The 21,063-nt window shown below is 39.1% G+C and overlaps 1 protein-coding gene across 1 annotated transcript; it reads left to right on the top strand.

The window, feature by feature from the left end:
* The first annotated feature begins 949 nt into the window (after positions 1 to 949).
* On the top strand, positions 950 to 15,310 carry LOC308105448 (5-hydroxytryptamine receptor 3A-like). The gene is made up of 11 exons (XM_080456176.1): positions 950 to 1,236; positions 5,160 to 5,237; positions 6,072 to 6,232; positions 7,142 to 7,186; positions 9,547 to 9,656; positions 9,853 to 10,019; positions 10,292 to 10,446; positions 11,213 to 11,423; positions 12,038 to 12,199; positions 14,168 to 14,274; positions 14,471 to 15,310. Exons 1-11 carry the CDS (start codon positions 1,200 to 1,202, stop codon positions 14,696 to 14,698), a joined length of 1,461 nt encoding a protein of 486 aa, XP_080312302.1. The 5' UTR covers positions 950 to 1,199; the 3' UTR covers positions 14,699 to 15,310.
* The last annotated feature ends 5,753 nt before the right edge of the window (positions 15,311 to 21,063 follow it).

Genomic DNA, 21,063 nt, shown 5'->3' with positions numbered 1-21,063 from the left:
GCACTGCTGCTTGGTGTTAAAGCGCTCTCTGTAGTTATTCTCATGGGCCTGGAAGTCCCACCTGGAACGTCGGGTAGCGTCGGCTGTTGGTAGATTCCACCGGTGAGAAGTGCTTTCTTGTATGCAAGCTACATAGTCCACAGAAGTTGCAAATGCATCCACTGCACCTACTACATTGACGATGGTAGTTACAACGGGGCAGTTTAACGTCATGCCCTGCAGGACACACACACACACACACACACTCTAACCTCACGAAAACTAATGGGCAATCCTCACAGACTCGGCCGTGCTAAAATCCAGGCTAAAATTAATGACCCATCAACATTTCTTACTGCCCCTCCTCCAATCAAAAAAGTCTAGATCCGGGCCTGCCGATGAGGATGCACAGGAGTCGTCGGAGGTTGGTCATGTTGTCAGATCAAAGCAGAACTGATGTATACGTCCTGCTTCAAACCATGCTCTTACATAGTCCTAGTTAAGAAACTTGGATTTTACATACATACACTTTACATGAAGTGCCCTTGAGCAAGGCACTGAGCAAGGCACTGAGCAAGGCACTGAACCCCCAACTGCTCCAGTGGAGCTGCTTATTGGCAAACTGTATAAGACTGTGGTTGTAGTCAGCTCCCAGGTTTTAATGTGTGTGTGTCTGTCTGTGCGTTTCTATGTGCAGGGTGTTGCTGAAGATGAGCACTTGTGCTCAGATACTACCCTGGGTAAATAAAGAACAGATGAAACAAACAAACCAAAAAAAAACAATAAGGTTTGCCCTCAAACAGTCACCACCAAACACAATATTTGAGTAAGCGTGTCATGTCACGGTCCAGAGAAGTTTAACATAGTTGATAACACAAGGTAAAGCTCCTTGTCAGCCTTTTATAGGACACGCTGGGAACACTGGCCAGGTGCTCCCGATGCACCTGATTGGCTCCACAATTCCCCAACCCACAGGCCCTGTGAAAGACACAAAGACAAGAACACACAAGACACTCAACACAGGCCCTGCCTGGTAGGCCAGGCCTCAGGGGCTGTGACAGATGACTGATATGTACTTTGGCTTGCCCTCCTCTATCGTGTGAACCAGTGTCGGGACGAGAAACTGTTGATTTAAAAAAAAAAAGCAGCAACAGTTTCATGTGGATCTGATTAGACACACACTCACTCGTCACTCCACACACATATTCACACACGTTAGGATGTTTGTTCATTTCACCTTCCTGCTCCTCTTCACAGGTACGACATATTTATGAATGACATAATGTATGCATGGAGTGAAATGTGATTTTCTGTTCTGTGTTTAGTTTAGTTTTTTTTTAATCAGTTTGTTTAATCAATCATCTTTGCATTTTATGTGTATTGACCTATACTCTAGAATTCTAGACTGTATGTCAGTGAAGACAGAGGGAATGTTTAACACTTAGGAAACTAATCCTAAATTCAACAGGGATGGCTCTGTACTTGGTCTGTTCTTTTTTCAATGTTCGGCAAAGAGACTGGGCCCTGGAGACTTACCCTTTATCCCTAAACGTCTTAGACATTGTTTTTTACTATTTTGAAAAACATTTGAAAATAGCTCAAATAGCCGATCTACAAGCTCACAACTTGTGTGGATGTAGATTGGCTAGTTGAACTATTTTAAAATGTTTTTAAAAATAGTAAAAAATGGCTAATAAGTTTAGGGATAAGGAGTAAGACGGTGCACAAGATAGGGCCCTATAGTGCTCTATAGTCTACACCAAATCTCTTTGCCGAACATCAGCCTGATCTACAAGCTCACAATGCCTTGCGCTGCGACAGGTTGTGAGCTTGTAGATCATCTATTTTCGCCGAACGTTAACCAGAGAAGCAAAGGTATTTTATAGAAGAAGATAAATGAGAGTAGATGAAATATACTTTATTAACTCGTTAAGACCTGAGCTACGATTCTACAAATGTCTGTTCTACAGTTTTCTGAAACTCTTATGTTGCTATAATATCAGTGGTGCTCAAACTTTTTCATGTCAAGGACCCCCAAAATTATATGTTTTTGGCCGCAGACCCCCGTCTGAACATATTTTGTTCCAGGGACCCCCAGAAGTAAAGATTTGAATAAAAAATGTTTGCCTAAAAAAAATTAAAACGTCAATATTTTTCAAAAATAGCAGATCTACAAGCTCATAGAGCGGCACTCGGTGCCGCGCTATGAGCTTGTAGATCTGCTATTTTTGAAAAGCCACAGTACACAATAATGGTTTAAGTGCTTACACAGATGCGTTCCCGGTTGTAATGGTTTAATCCATCTCTCATCCCATTTACCTTCCTCTATATCAAACACCTTTTGCTTCTCTGGTTCACATCTATGTCATTTTCTCTATCCAGACAGTGGTGGAAAAAGTACTCAAATGTTTTACTTAAGTAAAAGTACTAATACTGCAATGAAGACAAGTGAAAGTTCGGAATTCAAAATTGACTTGAGTAAAAGTGCAAAAGTATTGGTATCAAAATGTGCTTAAAGTATTAAAAGTAGAAGTACTCGTTACGCAGAATGTCCCAAGTTTTCCAATGTATAAAAAAAATCATTTTAAAATAGCCGATCTACAAGCTCACAAGATCGGCTATTTTCAAATGGCCCGAAATGTATATAGGGCTGAAGTGGTTTAATGTATGTTTTGTAATAATAATCAAAATCTAGTCAATCAAGTAACTAGTAACTACAGTTGTCAAATAATTGTAGTGGAGTAAAAGTACAATATTTGCCTCTGAGATGTAGTGGAGTAGAAGTAAAAATATTGAAAATTGGAAATACTCCAGTAAAGTAAAAAATACCTCAAAATTGTACTTAAGTACAGTACTTGGAGTAAATGTACTTAGTTACTTTCCACCATTATAGCTTGCCAGACACTGGTTGGCAAACTGCAGCCGGGGAAGTTCATTGGAATGCAGTGCAGACAATGAGAGCCAGGCGGACCGGCTTATGAACAAACACTATCTCTGAACAATTGAGACCTTATAAAAAAATACTCGGTACAAGGAAAGTAGATGACATCACACATTGTTTTCTTTTGTGGTGCTTTTTGATGTATACAAGTACTCAGATATTTTACTTGAGTAAAAGTAGCAACACCACAATATAAAAATACTCTGTTACAACAAAAAGGCCTGTGTTCAAAATGTTACTTGAGTAAAAGTACAAAAGTATTGGCATGAAAATATACTTAAAGTACAAAAAGTAAAAGTACTGAAATGTTTGAAAATAGCAGATCTACAAGCTCACAACATGTCGGGCTGCGACGAGTTGTAGGGCTAATAGGGCTAAAGTGGTTAATGTATGTTTTATAATGAAATGATTTATATCTGCGAAGTAACTAGTAACTAAAGTTTTCAAATAATTGTAGTGAGAACGTTTTCAAATAATTGTAGTGGAGTAAAAGTACAAGAGAGAGCTGTTTCAACATGCGTCCCCTTTTTGGGTCAGAAACGTATAATAGCTCTTCTATTGCTACATTCCCATGTTAAAGGGATATTTCACTTTCAAAAAAACTTTGGGTCATTTTATCTTCTACTCAGGCTTTTGTGAGCCCCTCAGACGGTTTTTAAGTTGCTTGATTCATTATTTAGATATTTAATATTCATTTTATCAGACACGCCCCCTTCCTATACAAACCCATTATAACTTCAAACTCCATTTTTAACATGTTAGATTCATCAAAAACACCCGTCCTTGGTTCTGGACTCACCCTGCCCTCCTAATACGCGAGGGGGCCGTGTTTTTTCGATTACTTTTTTCATTTATTTTTAATATTTTTTTTGAAAATTACAAAAATTAAATACGATAAAAAAAAGTAATAAAATAAATGAAAAAAGTATTTTTTTTTTAAGTGAAATATCCCTTTAATGTTCTGATTATGAAATACATTATTTGATGTGGAAACGCTGACCCTTATGCTGTTATTTGGCCAAGCTTTCTGGGGCCATTTTATGGTTAAATCTATTATTATTATTTTATGTAAAATATATTTGTTTAAATCGGCCCAGGGAGTGACTAACAGGTTCATGAGCTCCGGCACCTAATCCTTTACAAATGAAGCACAGGATAGAGAGGGATGTTGGGTTTTAAGTTTTGAGTTCTTCATTTGTTGTTCTTCATGTGTTTATGTTTATTGGTTAAGTAGCTACAATAACAACAAGACTTCCAGTTTAACATGGTCTGCTTGTTAAAACCACAACAAAGAAATATATTGTATGCTGGCCTCGATTTATATATTGAGCAACTATAGAGGAAACTGTGAAATATCTCACATCTAGTACTCAATCATTCCAACTGTCTTCATGTTGTGATCATTCTCATTTAGCTCTTTTAACCCATTAAGATCTGTGTCATTTTTAGATTTCTCTGGCTATTAAAAAAATAGCAGATCTACAAGCTCATAGCGCAGCACCGAGTGCCGCGCTATGAGCTTGTAGATCTGCTATTTCTGAAAAAAATTGGTGATGTAAGTTTGTGCAAATCTTTTGAATATATATATATATTCTTTTTTAAAGCGAACATTTTTAACTCAAATCTTTGCTTCTGGGAGATTCTACAGATTTTTTTTTTTTAAACGTATGTTGCTATATCAGTGGTTCTCAAACTTTTTCATGTCAAGGACCCCCAAAATTATATGTATTTGGCCGCGGACCCCCCCATCTCAAAATATGTTGTTCGAGGGACCCCCCCCCCCAGAAGCAAAGATTTAAGTTACAAATCTTCACTTTAAAAACTATATATTTTCAAAGATTTGCACAAAATGTTCACGATTTTTCTAAAACAGCAGATGTACAAGCTCATAGCGAGGCACTCGGTGCCGTGCTATGAGCTTGTAGATCTGCTATTTTTTTTGAATAGCCAAAGAAATCTTAAAATTACACAGATGCGTTCCCGGTCTTAACACTTGCGTGACTAAGCCATCAATATGACCGATTTTGAGAATTTAAAGTGGATTATCTTCTCTCATGAAGCTCTGAGAAAGTTCCCCTTTCATGACTTTTCCTAAATATTTGTTTCAAATCATCTCATTTTCTGAAACGTATTATAAATATGAAATATATACCATATATACCATCCCAATCAAAATGTAATCAATACAAGCTAAATTGTGGCAAGCTATCCATACTAAACTAAATGTCCCTGGCTCCAGGTTCAGCTGATTCATCGACTGCACGCATGATGCCAACCCTGACCCCAACCAACGATCTGGATCCAACTGCAGGAGATAGTGAGTGGAATTGGGTTTGACCAGTCAACAGAAATTCATACAATCCTCTCTTTATTTATGATGAGTCACCCCATGGAGACTTGAATTCATGGATATTGTTTTGTTTTGTTTTGTTTTTGTCTCATTCTCTAAGCCAATAATTTGATGACCGGGCAGCGGTTCCGGTAGGAGACACAAAGAGTCTCCTTTGTGTCTGCTGGTCATCAAATTATTGGCTTAGGAATGCGACAAAAACAAAACAATCCATGAATTCAAGTCTCCATGGGGTGACTAATGGATAGGAAAAAAAGGCATGTATTGTGTGAACTATCCCTTTAACAACAAAAGGTCTTTATAATGTGTGTGTGTGTGTGTGTGTGTGTGTGTGTGTGTGTGTGTGTGTGTGTGTGTGTGTGTGTGTGTGTGTGTGTGTGTGTGTGTGTGTGTGTGTGTGTGTGTGTGTGTGTGTGTGTGTGTGTGTGTGAGAGTGTGTGTGTGGGGGGTGGGGGGGGGCTGACAAATAAGCAATAGGAAAATGTGTCAAACTTCTTAGTTTATGACTCATTCATACAGGTTGATGCCTTCCTTCATGGTGAAAAATCAACCTCATTCAGAAAAAAATCAATAAAAGACTAAAACTATAGCTTTACTTGCAAGTAATATTTATGACATAAGCAAACACTTTCATTTTTGTAAACTGCAAAACTGCAAAGAAGAGCGCTCACACTCTGAGACTGCATAATGGACTCTCAATGACCACAGCACATTTTCCGCTGTGTCGCATGGATTATAGTTTTAGGAGATTTAAACAAAATACTTCCTCTCGTTCATGGTGGTTCTACTCTGTTTCTGCAGCTGGTCTTTCCTCTGAGAAGGGCTGTAGTTACCGTGATGTTTTAAACCACCTGGACTTGATAAACGACCCTCAGCTGTACACGGCAACGCGACCCGTTCTGCACTACAGAAGACCCACCCAGGTGCACTTGAACGTCGCCGTCGAAGCTATTTTAGACGTGGTGAGTGAACATGGTGTGCTCAAGGCACTTCTGCCTTGTTGACAGTGAACAATGAAGACAGAAGACAGTGATAGAGTGAGAGACTAAATGCCAAGCACTGCAAAGGCCCGGTCACCCTTAGTTTTGAGTTTGGTCGCGGCGGGTATTTCCAGAAGGCCTTTTGTCAGAGGACCTGAGAGATCTCACGTTGGGCTGGGAGTGCAGCAAGTCCGTGATACAAAGCGGGGCCAGCTCGTGTAATGCTTTATAGGTTATTAAAAGGATTTTAGGAATCTATTCTAGACTTAATGGGCAGCCAGTGAAGTGCGGCCAACACCGGTGTTATATGTGCTCTACGATTAGTGTTGGTGAGAACTCTGGCACCGAGTGCCACGCTATAAGCTTGTAGATCTGCTATTTCTGAAAATGCGTTAAATTTTTTGCAAATCTTTTAATATATATATATTTTTTAAGCGAACATTTGTAACTCAAATCTTTGCTTTTGGGGTCCCTGGAATAAAATACTTTGAGATGGGGGTCCGCGGCCAAATACATATCATTTTGGGGGTCCTTGACATGAAAAAGTTTGGGAACCACTGCTATAGTCTGTTACAGTAGTCAAGACGGGAAGAGACAAATTATATGATTTTTTTTTACTGGTTTAGAGAAATAAGGATTGGTTCGATTTTTTTGCAATATTGTGTAAATGGTAGAAACATGACCGGGTGACCGTCTTTACGTGGAACTCAAAGTTCTGTATTTACGCGTGTACTGTACACAGTACTGTATATATAGATGTGTGCATGCATATGTGTTGCCTCGTCTGGCCTGATCATTTTTATTTGCAACTGCTTATTATCTGTGTATGCTGTATTCAGTTATGAGTTGTGATTGTTGGCTGGACAATTATCATAATATGTTCATTCACAGGTTGAGAAAGAGCAGAAATTAATTTCACGCATCTTTATTCAAATGGTGAGTTCTGATTACATACTGTATATACGTGATTATATAATATGATATGAATGACTGTTCCATTATACTGACTTGCTTGTGAAGTCAAGTATCTTCCCTTCAAAAGGGCAATGACATTGCTCTTAAAGGTTCGATGACACTCATTTTCAAATTTTTTATTTCTTATGTTTTTTGGGGGGTTTTATGACCTCAATTACACCCAAAAAATCTGAACTTTGAACATTCAGTGGATTTTCTGTGGTCTGGGGTTTTCTGAATAATTAGGCTGAAAAGTAATCTGAGCTTGGCCCTTCGACAGTGAGGTCACAGTCGATTAATCCCGCCCACTCTCCTCCTCGCCCCTCCCCTTCCCTATCCTTTCCTTTGGGGGGGGCGGAGCAGAGGCGATGATTGACAGGCAAAATCCCTCACCAGCGACACCCGCAGGCAAAGATTTCTTTTTTCATTGCAGTTGAAAAGGCTTTAGAAATGTGAGACAAAAACACCTACAGTGAATCACTGGAGTGGAATTTTCAGTTAAAACTTTTTGTACACGTTTGAAGGACCAGGACAAAGACTCTGAATGTGGTGTAAACATGAATGTCATGATACCTTTAACTGATTCATCTTCTACCTTTCCAACATATCTAAATGTTTAGTGGGTTTCAAGGTTGAAAAGGTGAATGCTTTGTTTGGGGCTTTACTAAGAGAGGAAAGTTTCTTGTTTTGGGCTTATATGTTGACAGTCGGGGTTCCTTGTTTTTCTCGACGACATCTTTCCTGCTCGCTTCCTGGTCCCGGAGCTATAAAACAACACCTGTCTGACTACAGGTCATATTTCAACACCATAGTCCCAGTAAAGCTTGACATAAAGTCCACAGACCTCAGGCTGCACCCAAGAGTGTGCGACTGAATACTAGACTTCCTGATCAGTGGTGGAAAGTAACTAAGTACATTTACTCAAGTACTGTACTTAAGTACAATTTTGAGGTACTTTTTACTTTACTGGAGTTTTTCTAATGGTCTGTACTTTTACTTCTACTCCACTACATCTCAGAGGCAAATATTGTACTTTTACTCCACTACAATTATTTGAAAACTTTAGTTACTAGTTACTTTGCAGATATAAATGATTATATTATAAAACATACATTAACCACTTTAGCCCTATTTCATACATAGGCTATTTGAAAATAGCCGATCTACAAGTTCACAACGCGTCGCATCGCGACGCGTTGTGAGCTTGTAGACCTGCTATTTTCAAATATTTTAGTACTTTTACTTTTGGTACTTTAAGTACATTTTGATACCAATACTTTCGTACTTTTACTCAAGCACATTTTTAATTCCGGACTATTACTTGCAACGGAGTACTTCTACATTGCAGTATTGATACTTTTACTTGAGTAAAAAATTGGAATACTTTTTCCACCACTGTTCCTGATCAACCGCTTCCAGGGGTTTGTGGATGAAGCACTCTAATTTGAGCCAAATATTATGTTTTGTCAGGTTATTATGTACAGTGTATCGTTACTTCTACCAGCTCCACAGGAAGCACCACCCACAATCGTTTCCCCAGTAAGTTCCCTATAGGAAACGATCATGAATAGGTTTACTAGACAAGTACAGACTCAGCGTGGGCCTAGATAACAGTTAATGACAAGATCCTACATAATTATGTATTTGGTCTCTGGCATGTTTTATACAAGCTTATACCTCACACCCCTATTATTTAGTTTTATCCAATCAATAGAGTTCTCAACAGGCCTGAACATTTAACACGACCCGCGTCAGTTGAAGCCCGGCCCGCCCCAAAGCTTAAAGGACGACATTTTCAACCTATCTTCATACAATTGGTCACTAATACTCATGATAAAATGGTACTTTTTTTTCCTACTCGGTCTGTGTCTCATAGGAGGGCTGTGGACAGTCCAGAAACCCGTCTACCAGTGACATCATCGTTAAGCAAGTTTTTTTTCCCAACAAGATTTCACATTTATAATTTAGATTTTTATTAACGTGAGAACAATGGCTTCTATTATCGCATTGCAACTTTCCAGGAATAGAAAGCCTGCAGTTTCTATTAGCTTGGATTCCCCATCGATGATGCCACTGGTAGACGGGGTTCTGAACTGTCCACAGCCCTCCTCTGAGACACAGACAGAATAGACACAAATTTGGACCAATTATATGAAGTTAGGTTGAAAATGGGTGAAGTCGTCCTTTAACGGATTAAAAAAAACTATGAGGAACCACAGTAACCGCAACACACAGGTCTCAGTCCTTCAGTTCACCTCATTATTAGTCCAGGGCACCGACATGTTTCTGAGAATACACCTAAAATCATTCCTGATGTGTTTGTAATGTCCCTTCCGCCGCAGAAATGGAAAAATGAGTTCATATCCTGGGATCCCTCTGAGTTCTGTGGAATTCAGCGTGTTTCTGTACCCAGTGAATGGCTGTGGAAACCTGATATCACCATCGATGAGAGGTGGGAATACGCATTTTGTACAATCTCACGTTGATTGAAACCTTTACTTATTCTCGAAATGAGCATTGAGTGTGTGTGTGTGTGTGTGTGTGTGTGTGTGTGTGTGTGTGTGTGTGTGTGTGTGTGTGTGTGTGTGTGTGTGTGTGTGTGTGTGTGTGTGTGTGTGTGTGTGTGTGTGTGTGTGTGTGTTTTCCAGGTTAGAGGACAATGCTGCTCTAAACCCCTATGTCCGCCTTTACTCTGATGGGAGAGTCATCGTTAAGAATACGGAAATGATCGTTAGCACCTGCATTATGAACGTCTACAAGTTCCCCTTCGACACTCAGTCCTGCAACCTCACGTTTGCCTCTGGGATATACAGATGTGAGGGAGTCTACTATTTTTTTTCCCCATGTGTGTGTGTGTGTGTGTGTGTGTGTGTGTGTGTGTGTGTGTGTGTGTGTGTGTGTGTGTGTGTGTGTGTGTGTGTGTGTGTGTGTGTGTGTGTGTGTGTGTGTGTGTGTGTGTGTGTGTGTGTGCGCGCGCGCTATAGAGGTGTGTGATCAAATAATGTATCTTGATGTTCATTCTGATCTGATTCATTTGACTGCCTGGAGTCTGGATTACCTCAGTGTTTTCTCCTGTTTCTATACCAGCCGATGAACTGGAGCTCAAAGCAACCTATGACACAAACTTCACCAGAATAAGATCCATGAAGGTGATGTGGGGCGAGTATGAGTGGGAGTTTGACAACTTTACATACGTCATAGTCAACGAGACCAGCTACAAACAGCAGCAGATTGTCTACACGGTAGGTATTGTTCATAAAGGCCAAGATGTTTTCTCCTGTACATTTTAAAGCAAACTGCTAAGGTTGCATTTGTCAAGTAGGGGTGGGCTACAATTTGTCTCCGGATGGTTATACTGACTTTGATAAAGTGAGCGAAAGGCCACACTTTGGACAGTTCAATAGAACCTTGAAACATAATGCTGCATTCTGTTACAAATCTGGATACATTTGGTCGACTTGACAGATTGCTTTACAGTAGTGTCCTTGTGTCACAACACAAGATATTTCTGTCACAAAATGTTGACTTTTTTACAGCCGTACTGTACTGTATCATCAGTACTCTGAGGTTACTATGAAAAGACAACTTATATATTAAAACCATCCACTGCAATGCCGTTTCAACTTTTAAACAAGCCTGTTAATTTACATCTTATTTAGTTGTCTGATATGCACCATTCTATAGGTCATGTTATATGGACTCAAGGTAGACGGTTTCACTGTTACATTATAAACATTTACCATTTGAGGAAATATGGATGGATTATGGAATACAGGACAGATGGTAAATATTAATGACTAGTATTAGTACTAATTAAACTAGTCAAATGAAATTAATTTCCCTCACAACCATGAACATAATGCTGCCTTTTACAAATCAGATTTTTTTTGGCGGGATCATTTTGTTTTTCTTTGAAGACTTTCCAGGCCGGATTGAGATGGTCAAAGGGCCCGGTCCGGCCCTTTGCCCATGTGTGCTCTAGGCTGACCTTCTTGCATCTCCTCCTAGATCACTATGAAGAGGAAGGCCGTCCTCTACCTTGTCAACTTCCTGTTGCCCGTCTTGTTCTTCCTGTGTCTAGACATGGCGTCTTTCCTGATCTCGGACAGCTGTGGAGAGAAGCTGAGCTTCAAGGTCACCGTGCTGCTGGCCGTCACAGTTTTACAACTCATTCTCAACGACATCCTGCCCGCCACGTCCAACAGAATGCCAATCATAGGTAACACTCATGGGATACGTTTTTATCTCTGTTGGATTATCATTTATATTAACACATTCGGTGCCAGAATTTTATAATAACAGATTACGTTCGGTGCCATAAATATCACCATTGCGCTGCCTCTAGAATCCACGACGAGCAATCCATGAAAAACAATGCATGCGTGCACGGTGCACGATGGTCCTGGCTAACGCCTGGAATGATGACATCTCTCACGCGAGACACAATGGCGCAGCGATCGTGCATCCAAAATGACTCGTTTTCCCCACCGGAAAAAAGTTTCGGAGCTACAGTGTTTTTTTTGCAAGGAGATAGAACGGAAGCGGATGGGGAGCCATGTTTTTTTGGCACGGTGATCCATCTGTCCCTTCCTTCTCAGAATCACCGTGGGTGATCGCCAGAGCTGCGCTAGCCCTCCCCTTGTGGAAAAAAAAAAAAAAAAAAAAAGATGTGATGTAAAAACACGTGATTTTACGGTTTCGGCACCTAAGCGCTACTCTTTGAAAACACGTAATCACACGGTTTTGGCACCGAATGTGTTAAACACAGTATGAGTGGATAATAATGTATTTTGAAGTCATGGTTACATTCGTCACACTGTGTCGTGCTCACAGCGATGTACTGCATGGGGACTTTTTCTCTGATGCTGCTAAGTCTGTTGGAGACGGTTGTGGTGACGTACCTGTTGGAAAAGGACTCAGTCCTCCAGAAGACAGAGACGGGCAAAGACCACAACGAGAAGGAGGACAAGACCAAGGGCCACAGCTGTGACAGAGGTGAGACATGCTCTTGTTATCCAGAGCGACTTACAAAGTATAAAGATCAATTGATTGCTGCAATTTGTGCCTTTAACCCATTAAGACCTGGAACTGTGTCATTTTTAGATTTGAGCTAAAAAGCATTATTTTACACTTTGGGCTATTCAAAAATAGCAGATATACAAGCTCATAGCGCGGCACCGAGTGCCGCGCTACGAGCTTGTAGATCTGCTATTTTTGAAAAATCGTGAAAATGTGTGCAAATCTTTGAATATTTATATTTTTAAAGCGAACATTTTTAACTAAAATCTTTGCTTCTGGGGGTCCCTGGAACAAGATATTTTGATGGGGGTCCGCGGCCAAATACATATAATTTTGGGGGTCCTTGACATAAAAAAGTTTGAAAACCCACTGATATAGAAACGTACGTTTTTCAGAATACTGTTGAGATTTAGGAGACATGTAGAATCGGCTTCAGGTCCTAATGGGTTAAAGACGCATGCGATGCGTCAAGCCGTGTGGTAAAGCTTGTAGATTTGTCCATGTTGCGGAGTGGCGACGTTACTTCTGACATAGGACGTTCCCAGTTGCCTTTCATGGTCTTAAATGGGGGCGTGGAGCAATGCAAATGACTCTCCACGTGAACACGCCTGTGACTGTCAGACAAAAATGAGGAACACAAGCGATACACACGTATCAGAGATCTACGCAGCGTTTGGCGACTCGCACGTCCGTTTTCGCTTAGAGCAATTACGCACGTCTTTTGTCACTTTATTTACACCTTAATTACGACCGGCTAAGTGAATCAGGCCCTAATAATCTGTCCTGTCTGTGTTGAGTTTGAGGTGGTGGGAAAGCATCCACTGTGAGCTGTAAGCCATACAGTATATAGGGGGGGAAACGCGGAGAGTGATCAGTCTAACCAGTCATCATAGGAGAGCATGTGAGCAGAGATGACAGAGCCCAGGGATTCTGGCAGGGGTGGAAGAAGAAGTACTCACATATTTTACTTAAAGGGGAAATCCACCCCTTTTCAATATTTAACTATGTCATTAATATAGCATAAAGGAGTTATATTGTGGAATATATAGTGGAAATAAGAAAAAAGTTCCCCCCTTTCTGTGTTGCCTTGAACTGGAGGATTGATTGTGGGTTTAACATTGCAAATTACACTGTGATGACTCATCATGGTGTAATTTGCAATGTTAAACCCACAATCAATCCTCCAGTTCAAGGCAACACAGAAAGGGGGGAACTTTTTTCTTATTTCCACACAACTCCTTTATGCTATATTAATGACATAGTTAAATATTGAAAAGGGGTGGATTTCCCCTTTAAGTAAAAGTAGCATTACCACAATATAAAAATACTCTGTTACAAGTAAAAGGCCTGTGTTCAAAATGTTACTTGAGTAAAAGTACAAAAGTATTGGTATCAAAATGTACTTAAAGTATCAAAAGTAAAAGTACTAAAATGTTTGAAAATAGCAGATCTACAAGCTCACAATGCGACGCGTTGTGAGAAGTAAAAGTATTGAAAATTGGAAATACTCCAATAAAGTAAAAACACCTGAGAAATTGTACTTAAGTACTTGAGTGAATGTACTTATTTACTTTACACCACTGGATTCTGGTGTAGAGGGAGAAAAGGAGGGGATCTGTATTAGGTAAATAGACATGTGTATTGTGTCTGCTAATAATAGTGCTGTTAGATGCTGTCAAATCTTCTGAAGTTATTGTGGGAGTGGATGGTGCCTTTCACTATGGAGTGAAAGGCACCGTTGGACTATATTCTACGTAGGAGGGCTAGCCTGAAAGAGATCGGAGAAGGTGATAGCAGCAGAAAGCTAATTTCTTGTCCATTATTATTTATTAATCCATCTCTATCTGGCTTCACTTATGTCCTAGATTCTCGTCCATGAATATTGTGAATCATATGAACTCATAATGTGGTTTAAGTATCAATCCTCTGTATGTGTCATTTCAGGGAAGAGAATCAAGGGGAGTCTGTGCTTTTACAATGTCCCTGATAATGATGGTGAAAAAGAGACGATGCATGAGCTTCCGTGTTGGCTTCAGAGTGTGTCTGAAGAGGTTAGCATTGTGTCACCATTGTATATTCATGTCACCATGCATGTAATGTGTTTGTAGAATAATATGCACTGTAATTAATCCATGACTTCCAAACTTTGGTTGGAACTGTGTCTCCCTCAAATCATTGTCTCAAAACGATAATTTAAATAATCTAATCTAATCTAAATAATATAATCTGGTCTAATGTGTGTTTCAGGACAACAGTCTCAAAGGGGAATCTCATGGATTGCAGGTGATCCTGGATGAGTTGAGAGATCTGGTGAAGAACCTGGATGTGTTCTTCAAGAGCAAGGAAGATGGAGGCAGGCCTGGTTACTGGACCAGAATGGCCACACGAATCAACAAAGCTTTCTTCATTTTCTATGTGACAACAGTCATCGTGTTCCTGGCCCTCGTCTTTAAGGAATGGAGTCCTGAATACTAACAGAGGACACAATGCAGCAGCTATTTGCTTCTCTGTTGAATGTTAAACACTCTTAACTGTATAAAAAGGTTGAACACAGGTCTGCAGCCTGCGTATGGACTTTCCTACAGTATGCAGCAACTTTCCACCTGTTTCCTGTTGTAACAAATGTCTGGATGCTGTTGATGTAAATGCAGCTACATAGAGACGTTTAAATGCTAAATTCTACGTGCAAAGAAGGCAGATGAACATGAAAATGTATCAGTCATTAACAAGAAGCTTGTTGACACAAACATATGTCTGAACCATGCAGTGTCATCTGTGATTGTCTCTCTACAGCATACATGGGTAACTGGCGGCCCAGGGGGCCATATCAGACCCCCACCTTCACTTAATGCGGCCCTGCAGGTTAATATCGGAATACTGATATATTATTGATTTCAGCTGTTTACAATTCCAAACATGCAATCATGACCCGCTTTTATTACTGACTAATAGTCTATATTGGTAGCTGAATGACTAGAATTAAAATTATTCTGTCTTTTTTATGTTCAATGTATTTATATTTAAGTTCATAAAGTTATTTGAAATTAAATTAAAAAAAATCCAATAAGAAAATAATGAAAAAAAAAATCAGTATTCCAATTCAAAAATAGCAGATCTACAAGCTCAAAACGCGTCGCAGTGCGACGCGTTTTGAGCTTGTAGATCGGCTAATTTTGCTACTTTTGTGTGACATAGAATGGCGAAGTACAGCATTAATTTACAAAAAAAAGTTAAAATACGGAGATAAGAGGTGTCTGCCCGACAGTATATGTCCACACTCACTCCAGAGGGACACGTTGCATAAATGTGGCCCTCTGGAGTGAGTGTGGACATATAGTGGCCCCCTCCATCATCAAAGTTGCATCACCCCAAGTTCCACTAGAGGTCCCCATAGACCATATTCACACGGCGGCCATATTGGAATTTAACATTGAAAGTGCCGCCACCCGGGGTGGCTACTTTCATTGACTTCATAGAAACATGGCCGCCGTGTGAATATGGTCTATTGTGTTCCCCACATGTGTTCCTCTGTCTTCACCTCTACCAGCTGTGTGTCATCGCCTCATTACCCCTCTTGCATTTAACCCATTAAGACCGGGAAAGCATCATTTTAGATTTATTTGGCTATTTAAAAATGGCATTATTTACAAGCTCATAGCGCTATATGAGCTTGTAGATCTGCTATTTTTGAAAAATCTTGAAAATTTGTGCACATCTTTGAATACATTCATATTTTTTTAAAGCGAACATTTGTAACTCAAATCTTTGCTTCTGGGGGGTCCCTGGAACAAAATGTTTTACAAATGTTCGTTTTGAAAAATACCTATTCAAAGATTTGCACAAATGTTCACGATTTTACAAAAATAGCAGATCTACAAGCTCATAGCACGGCACTCATCTGCTATTTTTGAATAGCCAAATGAATCTAAAATGATAGAGATGCGTTCCCAGATTGAATGGGTTAAGATCTTCCTAATCAATCTGGTGTTAGATTATTGTGATAGATGTGTAATTTCTGATGACTTTCTAAGTAAGTTCTGTTCAGTGTATTGGTGTAGTGTTACTGTATGCAATGTAACGAGTCTACTGTAGTCTATTCTAAAGCTATAGACCAATTATTTGTTTACAAACATTGAGACTGGACGCACAGGTGACTGTTTCATGTAATCAATTCCCAACAGATCCCCAAACCTGCTGTTTTGGGGTGCGCTGGTTTCAGTTCATTCAACCTCCTCGTTAAGTTGGCTAGTGGGGTGCGCCCTAGCGAGACATAATATACTTCATCGCACCGAGAACAGCTGACATACAAGCTCACAACCGTGTCGCGGATGCGACCACTGTGAGCGTGGAGGTCTGCTATTCTCGGCCGTTCTCTGCGCGCGACACCTTTGAGGGACGGAGCATAAATTAGGCTTGACGGGCAGCAGCTGCGCGAGCCATGATCATAGAGCGCTCCCTCCGTTCTTATGACGGCCACTGGAGGTGGGCTTTGGGGGACAACTGCTTTAAATTGTTATTATTGTTTACAAACAACGGAAACCAAGGATTATATATTTCAAGAGCGAGAGATCACAGTAAAAATCCTAAGCATTCATCCTCCATACTGGGAGAAAAAACAGCATCTGAAAGTTTGATGGGATGTATTTTTACGCGTGAGGCTGTGACCACTTTTACATTGCATCTTATCAGCGGTGGGGTTCTTTTGGTGCCGACCTGCGCGCGCATACTGGTTCTTATCAGTGTGACGTTGTCTGGTAAGGTGCCTATAGGGCATAGTGGCGGCCATTTTCTGGTTCCATCGTTCCAGAGCACATTCATTTTTCCGATTCAGATTTCCAAACATATTTATATCAATTATTTTAAGCCTAGAATCAAGCCATCCAGGCTCCTGGTGAATCATGACCATAAAACATTTTATTCTGTGGAAACAAAGTGAATATTTAATGATATACTATATTTCATAAATACCTTTGTTTTGCGGTTTTCAAATAGTTTTTCTTTAAAAAAAATCACACCCTGTGTGAAGTGGGCGGTGTCTAGCTAATCACAATACTGAATGGAGTCAACCAATCATGTACAAAAGATAAATACATTTATTGAAACACTCTTTATGATGGACGAAACCATAACTTGAAAAAAAAAAATTATGGTTTTTTTCAAGTTATGGTTTCTTATATAGGGCTATGCACATGTGTCATGTGACACTGGCCAATCACAGTCCTGAATAGATTGTGATTGGCCAATCACGGTGCAGGATAATTGTACAAATTTCCAAACCTCACTTATAGGGGCGGTTTCACAGCGCAGGGTATTTGTACATTTTTCCAAACCTCACTTATAGGGGCGGTTTCACCGCCCAAAAATCTAATATTTCATGGTCATGAATCACCAGGATCCTGGATAGCTTGATTCTAGGAATTATGGGGAAAATGAATGGGGTCTGGAACAATGGAACCAGAAAATGCATGCCATAGTGTGGTGTAGTCAGACGTTGTTCCTCAAATGTGGATGCCTGCAGTGGTGGAAAGTAACTAAGTACATTTACTTAAGTAATGTACTTAAGTACAATTTTGAGGTATTTGTACTTTACTTGAGTATTTCCAATACTTTTACTTCTACTCCACTACATCTCAGAGGCAAATATTGTACTTTTACTCCACTACAATTATTTGAAAACTTTAGTTACTAGTTACTTGTGAAGACAATTTTCCCCTTGGGGACAATAAACAATATTATTATTTTCAGATATAAATGATTACATTATAAAACATACATTAACCAATTTAGACCTATTTTATACATAGGCTATTTGAAAATAGCCGATCTACAAGCTCAGAAGCTGTACAAGTTGTGAGCTTGTAGATCTGCTATTTTCAAATATTTTAGTACTTTTACTTTTGGTACTTTAAGTACATTTTGATGCCAATACTTATGTACTTTTTTTTGTAAGTACATTTTTTATTCCGGGCTTTTACTTGTAACAGAGTACTTCTACATTGCAGTATTGATACTTTTACTTAAGAAAACATTTGAGTACTTTTTCCACCACTGGATGCCTGCATGTACATTCTGTTTCCCTGTCAGCTACAGAACTAACTTGTTTTGCTAATATGTAGCCGTCAGCCTGGTTTGCTGCTATTAAAAGTATTAAAAAAATGATTCTTTCACTAACTTAAAGGAGGAGTTCACCCAAAAAAATATTTATTTTCTATCAATTGCACACCCCATGAAGCCTTGAATTCATGGATTTATTTTTGTTTTTGTGACATTCCTAAGACAATAATTTGATGACCGGGTGTGTATCCGGTAGGAGACACAAATAATCTACTTTGTGTCTCCTACCGGATACATTAGCCGGTAGGAGACGGGAATCAAATTATTGGTTTAGGAATGCCACAAAAACAAAAATAAATCCATGGATTCAAGGCTTCATGGAGTGTGCAATTGATGGAAAATAAGTAATTTTTTGGGTGAACTTCTCCTTTAAGCAATATAAAATGAGAAAGGCATAAGGTTTGTGTGTTAGCGAGGTCTATATATATACTGTAGTAAAATGAAGGCACTCAAATAGCAAGGAACATGTTTGGGTTTAGACAGGTTAAGCAATTTCTACATTAAACATTGTAGGATGTCTGCACTAAGGGGGGGGGGGGTTACACATTCAGTGTAGCTACATCTCTGGTAGACAGCAGTGGCGGAAGAAGTACTCAGATATTTGACTTAAGTACAAGTAGCAATACCACAATATACAAATACTCTGTTACAAGTAAAAGGCCTGTGTTCAAAGTGTTACTTGAGTAAAATTACAGAAGTATTGGCATCAAAATATACGTGAAGTATCAAAAGTAAAAGTACTAACATTTTTGAAAATAGAGCACCGAATTCTGACGTAATTTACACATCCTACCTGGGTCGTGGTTTTAACCCCCCCCCCCCCCCCCCCCCCCCCCCGTTCTGAATCCCCATATACGTGTTTAATATTGCGTCAAATAAGAACTGTGTTCCAAAAATAAACAAATGACCCCGGCGGTTTGACGATATGAAGCATCAACTGACGGTGAGAAAACACTAATGTTACTTCCGCCGAATTAGTTACATTTTCGGCAGAAACAAACTGTATCAAATATAAGTGACTGACTATCATAAACAATACAGAACCTCCTCCCTGACAATATCGCCGAGACAGTTTGTTTATTTTCGGACCACAATTCTTATATGAGACGATTCTATGATGACCCAATGTTATTCTCCATAGAGAAATTACTTTACGAACCAGGGGATGGACGAGTGACGTCAGGACTTCTGTACTCTATAGCAGATCTACAGGATCACAACCTGTCGCATGAGCTTGTAGATCGGCTATTTTCAAATAGCCTATGTATAAAATAGGGCTAAAGTGGTTACTGTACGTTTTATAATACAATGCTTTATACCTGCAAAGTAACTAGTAACTAAATTTTTCAAATAATTTTTGTAAAGTAAAAGTACAATATTTGCCTACGTAGTGGAGTAGAAGTAAAAGTATTGAAAATTGGAAATACTCCAGTAAAGTAAAAAAATACCTAAACATTTGACTTAAGTACAGTAGGCTACTTGAGTACATGTACTTAGTTGCTTTCCACCACAGGTAAACAGTGCAATGTTGTACTTGTACAACCCAAATGAGTGAAAGTTCACACACATGGATCAAGCTCCGCAAGCGATTCTTATGGAATTAACCTGGTGATTTGCAGTGGTGGAAAGTAACTAAGTACATTTACTCAAGTACTGTACTTAAGTACAATTTTGAGGATGTTTTACTTTACTGGAGTATTTCCCATTTTCTGTACTTTTACTTCTACTCCACTACATCTCAGAGGCAAATATTGTACTTTTACTCCACTACAATTATTTGAAAACTTTAGTTACTAGTCACTTTTCAGATATAAATTATTACATTATAAAACATACATTAACCACTTTAGCCCTATTTTATACCTAGGCTATTTGAAAATAGCCGATCTACAAGCTCACAACGCGTCGCATCGCGACGCGTTGTGAGCTTGTAGATCTGCTATTTTCAAATATTGTTTTACTATTACTTTTGGTACTTTAAGTACATTTTGATGCCAATACTTCTGTACTTTTACTCAAGTATTTTTTTTATTCTGGACTTTTACTTGTAACAGAGTACTTCTATATTGCAGTATTGATACTTTTACTTAAGTAGAAAATGTGAGTACTTTTTCCACCACTGGTGATTTGTATTGAATTGGTGATGGTAATTCATTCAAAATCCCTTTGAATGAATTGATCCAGTGATCCTTTTTGGAGAGTTCCTCTGACTTTATGGTTCAGTGCGTGCTTTGTCACCATTTATGTTTTGAGTAATTATAGCCCTTTAGGGAGAGACCTCTATTTATTTTTATTACACTGATCAAGATTAAAATGATGATGACTGATGTGAAACTAGGGACGTGACTGTGGCTCTGCAAAGGCAGTCTTTCACTTACTTCACTTTGCAAGTTTTTATTTTGATAATTTTCACTATGCAAAAAAACAATATGCTCCATTCGCATAAAACAATAATAATAAATAAATATAACATAGTTATGACCAAAAAAGGTATAAGCTGAAGCTAAAATAGCTTATTTTGCTTACCCTTTCAACACTTACATACATGACAATTTATGAAAACAATTTCAGTTACAAAAAAGTAAAAAGAAAAGAAAAAACAGAAGAAACAAACAGAAATACAGAAACAAAGGATTTTGCCTCATAATACATAATAATAATAAACAATACAATGCATGATCACATGTATTGTTATACATGTAATACATGATTTTTTATATTATAAC

This window comes from Gymnoscopelus braueri, assembly GCF_963280865.1.
Source record: "Gymnoscopelus braueri genome assembly, chromosome: 17".
Taxonomy (NCBI): Eukaryota; Metazoa; Chordata; class Actinopteri; order Myctophiformes; family Myctophidae; genus Gymnoscopelus; species Gymnoscopelus braueri.
This window is presented reverse-complemented; position numbering and strand designations above follow the sequence as displayed.